General features: G+C 34.9%; 1 protein-coding gene across 1 annotated transcript; it reads right to left on the minus strand.

Moving 5' to 3' along the window:
- Positions 1–4,628: 4,628 nt before the first annotated feature.
- Positions 4,629–7,199, minus strand: LOC143550349 (uncharacterized). Its single transcript, XM_077041012.1, has 3 exons — positions 6,750–7,199; positions 6,156–6,677; positions 4,629–4,786 (listed from the first exon to the last, which is right to left on the minus strand). Exons 1-3 carry the CDS (start codon positions 7,197–7,199, stop codon positions 4,712–4,714), a joined length of 1,047 nt encoding a protein of 348 aa, XP_076897127.1. The 3' UTR covers positions 4,629–4,711.
- Between the last annotated feature and the right edge of the window lie 369 nt (positions 7,200–7,568).

Genomic DNA, 7,568 nt, shown 5'->3' on the forward strand with positions numbered 1-7,568 from the left:
ATTTTGCATGCTCTCCTCCTCAAACCTTCTCGAAGATGTCGCTTGGGTTCAGAAAGGGGGGAAACAAGTTCAGGTTCTAGTGTGGTGGACATGCATCACCCGAAAGAAACGCGGAATGGGAACAAACAAGACATGGAAAACTACCTAAAAATATAACTAATAAAATAAAATAAAATAAAATAAAACAAGATGAATAAAAATGAAATAGACTAAAATAACATAGAGTAAAAATATCAACAAGTCAAATCAATTACTCATATCGTTTCCAAAAGTAAAACACCGTGTCCCCACCATCGGTGCCAAAAACTTGACGTGTGTGAATATATATATAAATTTGGATAAAAGTTCCACACAATTCGGGTTTTAAAAATAGTTTTCACCAACAACCAAACCACACATGAAAGGCAAGTGTACCTATCGTTTGTAGCAAATTATTGGTAAGAATCGAGTGTCAATCCATGGACACGGCGGACTTTTGATAATAAATCTTGGTAATTAATTTAACCAAACAAGCAATCAAATTGATTTTTCAAACTACTAAACTAACATATAACAATAACAAAGCAAATAAAATACAACTAACAATCAATCCAAACAAGGCTACTTAGACTATGCATCCACTTAAACTTAGTGACAAAATGACAATGATAATGGCAAACATCATGTATTAAGCATCAATATCAAATTCCAATCAAGGCAACTTAATACTAACAACACAACATCATGATGGGTCTATTTCAATATAATAAACATAGATTAGTAAGTTTGTCAAAACTACCTAATCTCATAATTAAAGGAAAGCTAACATGAAAACAACAAACTAACCACCTAAAATCATGTAAAATAGACAAGCTCAAGAACACTAGTTAAACACATGAATCTTTTAAATTAGCAAAATATAAACTAAGGATTATGACCTTAATCTCTAGCAAACATCAACCAACTCAAAGAATCATGTTATCACCATACAATTTTCCAATATCAAGTGATAGGTTTCATGCTTGTTAAAATTCATAACCAAATTAATTTCCACCGGTCATTCTTAACATATTGATATGAACAAAGTATGCATACACAAGCTAAGTTCATAAACAAATACTCAACACATAGTTTTCCAACATATTATAGTCAAGCATCTATCAAACTAACAAGACTAGGAATTAAAACAAGCATTCAACCATTAAACTCTATTCAAGAACATATCATAAACTTGAAGAACACCAACTTGCCAAAATCATGCATAGATAAATATCACATAAGCAAAAGTTTCAACATAATCTAAGTAACAAAAGTATTAGCCCATAAGGCTTGATACAACAAACAAAATCAAAGTAGTCTTACAAAGCATTGTTATGAACAAGAAATTGCAAACTAAGATGAATGATGATTGCTACTTGCAAGGATGATCACACAAGATGGAAACCTTGAATTCTCTCTAGCAAACACATAAAAAATTTCCAGCAATTTAAGAGAATTCCCCTAAGGCTCAACCCTTGAAATGGAGGTGTATTTATGCATTCTGGACGTCTGGCACGGGCAGGTGCATGGGCATGCACGGTCGTGCCCTGATGTGAAAAGTTAACCCATTGCTTTAGTCTGACCAAAAAGTCAAATTTCTCTGTTCAGGCACGGGCGTGCACGAGCTGGCATGGGCGTGCACGATTGACTTTTCTCAGCATTAGATCATGCACTGGCTTGCACTGGCACATTTCCTGGTTGGCACGGTCCCATGCACGTGCTGGCATGGGCATGCAGGTCTGGCAGATTGCTGTTTTGCCTCCGAAACGCCATCTTTTCATGTTTTCTTTGTCGGGCGGGCACCCGGACCTGCAAATTCACAAATAACTCAAATAAGTACCTAAAACAATGAATTTGCTTGGAGTTCGGCATAAATATGAGGATAATTCGATGTAATAAGATGTACACTTTGTATTATATCTGTTACCAAAAAACTCACAAGATAGAGGACACTGCCAATATCCTTTTAACCTATGGGATATGTAAAACTCCATTATGCAGCAGTTGTGTTGGACGCGTAGCATACAAGAAGATTGAAGACAAAAATTGGTGAAAGCTGGATTCAATAGCAAGAAATTAAGAATTAGAAATTAAAATTTTCATATATTTTAATAACGGTAAATCCATTTTTATCCCTCTCTTGGAAGTCTTGTATTTACCATTCCATTATCACCTCATTTATATTTCATTATCATATTCTTTTAACTAGGTTGTTACTCGGCGTGTTGCGCCGGGATGTTGCGTGTTGGTAAAATCTGAGCGTTATTTTCGTAAGTTGGCGCGAATTCGATTGGTATCGGCTGCGTTCTTTACGGTACCAAAATTAAACACAAAAAGTAATTCCTCAAAATAACGTATTTAAAACAAATTAAAAAACAAAACAAAAAACAGATGGCAGCGATTCGACATAAATTTAGTAGGTATAAGGGCAGGAAAAAACAACAAAATCAAGTTGTAGTATGTCTAAAATAACTTCGACGTGTGTTTGGTTCGTTGATTTCTTTTATTATTTACCTAAGGTATACAATTGTTATTTAGAATTTATAAACTTTAAATACCATCAGAAAAAGTGATTTAGAGTTATTTAGCAATAAAAGTAATTTACTCAGATTATAAAATAATAGGATAAAGCCAAATATAAAATGAAGTAAAACTGTTTTTCGCAAAAATCGAACCCAGGTAGAAGACTTGAAACAAATTCCCTTCCTATCAATCCTTTTCGACAGGTATGGCAAAAATCAAAATACAAATCCTAAATGTAAACTAAGTTACTTCAGACAGAAATTACAATAGTAACATGAATTACAATAGTACCATGTTAGTGTAGCAATATAGGTTCCAATTATATATATATAATATTCACAATATTAAAATCCAAACGAAACCGAATACACGATGACAAGTCACTTTCTATCTTACAAATCTTAGGGAAGTGAGTTGTCCGTGTGCACTTAATTTGATATGAGCATACATAGGAAATAATAGGGAAAATTTCCGAAGTAAGTATTTATGAAAACAAATTTCTAGTTTTAGGTACCATTTGCAATAAATTCCAGAAATAGATATTATAAACTAATCGTGACGAGTAGTTTGTAGAACCAATTAGAACTTGCCACCTGCCCTTAAACTAACCGTAACGAACACGTTCACGAATATTTACTCGTCACGACTAACTAAGTTTCATGCTTTGTAATCAACACCCACGAGTAGTTAATAAGTCCTTTAGTTGCGACGAGTAAATTATAAGGTTAAACTAGTCGCGAAGAGTAAATTATAAGGTTAAACTAGTCGCGACTAGTTAACTACTAATAAACCACTCGTGTAAGGAATGTAAACCGGGTAAACTAGTCGTCGCGACTAAAGGACTTATGAATTACTCGTGGACATTGATTACGAGGCATGAAACTTATTTAGTCGTGACGAGTAAATAATTAGTAAATGTGCTCGTTACGGTTAGTTTAAGGACAAATGGCAAGTTCTAATTGGTTTCTACAAACTACTTGTCAATACATATTTATGGAATTTCTTGCAAATAATAACTAAAACTAGAAATTTGTTTTCATAAATGCTTATTTTGAGAATTTTCCCGAAATAATATGAATATTATAACAACCAAAGGGGTATATGGTGTAAGCAATAACCAAATCAAAGTTAACCAAAAATAAATACTTGTTAGGACCATGTTAACCAAAAATAAATACTTATTAGACCATGTGTAATGGTATCAATTAAAAGGTCATTTTATAGGTGAATAAAATCTCAACCCCATCCTCAGGTGCATCATTATGTTGATCAGTTTTTTACGTATATAATAGAAAACATGAATGTTGTGATAAACCTATTACTAAAACATACCTGTTACAGCAGAGAGAGTAGTCACGGCTGATGAGAATGCTCCAGACGACATGATAGTCAGCTTTGTCGAGTTCCCCTTTAGGATGTATATTAGTGATGGGGATTAAGGTTCTTAATGAAACTGAATTATGGAAAGAGACAGGGGTCACGAATTATTTAATGTGAGGGTTAGGTTTTCTTATGATGTTAATTCATCTCTTCCATGTATTTAAATACACCTAAGGGGAAACCCTTAATTAGCAAGAAAGGGTAATATTGTTCATCAATAATTACCTAGCTAATTATTAATAAGATATGATTTATATAAATGATAATAATGGTCATACATAGATATATATATCCATATATTTATTCTTACAGACGTTATATAAACGTTTTTACAATAAAATTCATATTTGTTTTAAAGTGGTAAGGATTAAAAATGCATTAAAGACATTTTTTTTGTTTTTTTAAGTATGATGATAATGTGACAAAAAAAATTGTTCATATTTGATATATTTTTTAGAATAAAAGATTTCTTAATTCTATACTTTTATTCTATGTAGATATACAAAAAATATGATTAAGAAAAGGAGTAAAAAACACTATCAAACAGACGTTGTTCTATATCTTTCTATCAACGTCATACACTACAAGCTTTTTTCTTTTCTTTTTCATACACACCATCCGACCTATTAATTTAAAAACCAAAAAAGAAAAAGCAAAAATACAAGTATTGCATAACCATTTACAAGCGAGGCAAGCATAAGATATTAACAAATTAAAAATGAAAACTCTATTTTTGTATTTTTAAAACCCGTTTTTGTTTTGAATATTTTGGCCGGCAGCTTTGAAAATCTTAATCCGACGAGTCGGAGCTGGAAGCCGCGTTGCCGGATCTCGGTCGCCGGAGAAGTTCAATCAGTGCCTCAGCCTGTCCATCAGTCAAATAATTCAAAATTAGACCCACCACATCACAAATAATTATCATTTCACCCATTTTAATAATACATGACACATCAAATAATATGATTTTCTTTATTTTTTAAATTGAAACATTCCAAGATTCGATTTCATATGTCACTAAAGATAAAATAAAGGTAACCACCATATACAATCTATGTACATACTTTTTAATACAACCTTGTCGTCAACATATTAGGTTTTACCTTTTCAAAATCTAAAATATAAAATATCTCTTAGGTAATATTAACTATTAACTTCAATAACTTTCGTTTTAACAAATTTCGAAACTGACCAAGTTCAAAATCCATGATAAACATTATAAATCGTGTCTAACAATGTAAAGGGTCAGGATGCCTATTGACAGCCTGACTGACCAAATTTGCTATTACCAGAGGTATTAAATATAGTTTATTTTTTAGTTTAAATGAACCGAGTCTTATTGACCAGCCGACAGCCTGTATTTTTTTCTATTATTAGAGGTATTAAATGTCGTAGATATGTAGACGAAGTGAACCGAGTCTTATTGACCGCCCGACTAACCAAATTTTCTATTATTAGAGGTATTAACTTCTAGTGAAAGTGAACCAAGTCTTTTTTTAGTGTGACGGTCAGTTGAAAAGATAGAGAACTCGGTCTCATATTTTCATTTTGAAATGTTCAATTTACGTGACACACGTCTAGAATGGGTCATAGGCAATTCTTTTGAGTGTGATGGTTGGTTTATACAAGTGGAAGTCAATGTTAGTGTATTTGGAACCCTGTCCTTTTCAAAAGTGACATGTGAACAAATCTTGTAAAAATGTTTAAAACAAATAAAATGTTACCTCGGTTGTTTGTATAATCATACATTAAGTTTTCACGTCAACTCATGTCCATAAGTCATTTCCTTTGATCAATATTTTTTAAATTTTATTATACTAGCCCTTCTTCCATGTAAAATAGAAAAAATACTGATTAGCAGTGAAAACAACATATGTGGACGATCATGTCTGGTTACGAGTCACGATTAAACAACATAGATCGTGTCTGGTTATGAGTCACGATTGCCCACAGATAATGTCGCAAAAGTTTTATTACAATAACTCTTGTTTTATTAATAATTTAAATTATACTTATAACTCAAATTAAAATGATAATGATTTTGAGGTAATTAACTATATTAACTATGGATTTTACGAATGATACTTGAGGCGAAATTAACAAAATAATAATGTAATAATAAACGTATAAATAACTAGAGTAATTATTATTAGTCAACTATTTGTTAAATGTAAGCTTTGGACGCTAAATTTATTTGTATTTGATCCTAACACATTAGAGTTACCTATTAGAGTTACCTTTTGTTTAGCACGTTTGGTTCCGTTCTGTGTCAAGGCCACAAGCGGTGGAATGGCTCCTTCACGGGCCACCATATTCCGGTACACCACACTGGCATCACACAGTTGCAACAGAATAACCGCGGCGATCTCCTTCTGCCGTTGCGATCCAACCTCAATAATCTCCACCAACACCGGAATCCCTCCCTCCTCCACCAGCGCTGCCCTGGCCTCCGGCAACGACACCAAAACGCTCATCACAAATGCCGATTTATCCACCATATTCGACTCGAAATCCGCCATTAGTTCCACCAACGGCTTCATAATTCCCGCCTCCACGGCTCGAATTTTGTTCTCCTTCAACGAACACAACGAATATAACGCGGTCGAGGCGTCTTTCTTCCCGCGAAAGTTACCTGTTTCCAACAGATTAACTAACAACAGAATCGCTCCCGACCGTCCGATTGCAGACTTGTTTTCTTCTAATTGCGATAACCGGAGCAACGCACACGCTGCGTTTTCCTTCGCCGTGGTTGTTCCAACCTGTAAAGGAATAAATACAATACAATACTATCTCTTAACTATATTCTTTAAAATTCTCCATTATAATACTACCTTCAAGGCTTTAACTAGCGGCCGTATCGCTCCAGCGGAAGCCAAAACCTCTTTATTCTCATCACACAACGACAAATTCAAAATCGCGGTAACACCATGCTCTTGCAATTCATGATCGGAGCTCGAAATCAGCGAAATCAACGGCCGGATTGCTCCGGCTCTGGCGATTTTAACTCGATTCTCCGGTTTATTCTTCGCGAGCAGGCGGAGCTCCATCGCGGCTTGCTTCTGAACCTCAATTAAATCGGATTCCAGATCGGATACCAGCTGTTGAATCAGATCGTCGGATTTCTCGGTTGCGCAGGCGAGAAGCAACCGCTTGCTCTGAACGGAGGTCGTGGGGAACTCGCCGGAGCGGTCACTGTTACAGTCGCTGAAAGCGGTGGAGTCTTCTGTGAGGCTGAAATTGCGGCCCATGTATGTGAAGTTGGAGTGAATTTGTGACTCCATGAATAATATTGATGAGATGAAGTTGGCTCCAATATACCGGCAGGCAAGGGGTGTGGGGGTGTTGATATAGAAAAAGAAAAGAGGGGAGACACGTGGACGACCATATCCAATCAGTTTTTCATTAGGCGATAAGTTGACGCAGATTTGGCTGGTTTAGGTTAAGTGTGTTATGATACCGGAACTAAAATCCCAAAATAAAATAAAAGCATATAAAATTTGAGGTGGACCAACTGAGTGGGGCCAGTTGGTAAAACTTGGGCGCTGGAAAGATCCGAGCATTGTCGATCCTGAAAGTTGAGGCTGTGAGTCTAAGCAAATTCGGCTTATTTCCGTCACATTGTGTCACACCCCGTTAAGCGATTTGCGGAA

Source organism: Bidens hawaiensis, unplaced genomic scaffold, assembly GCF_021521415.1.
Source record: "Bidens hawaiensis isolate Kalapana, Puna unplaced genomic scaffold, B.hawaiensis_p1.1 tig00016014_1, whole genome shotgun sequence".
Lineage (NCBI taxonomy): Eukaryota > Viridiplantae > Streptophyta > Magnoliopsida > Asterales > Asteraceae > Bidens > Bidens hawaiensis.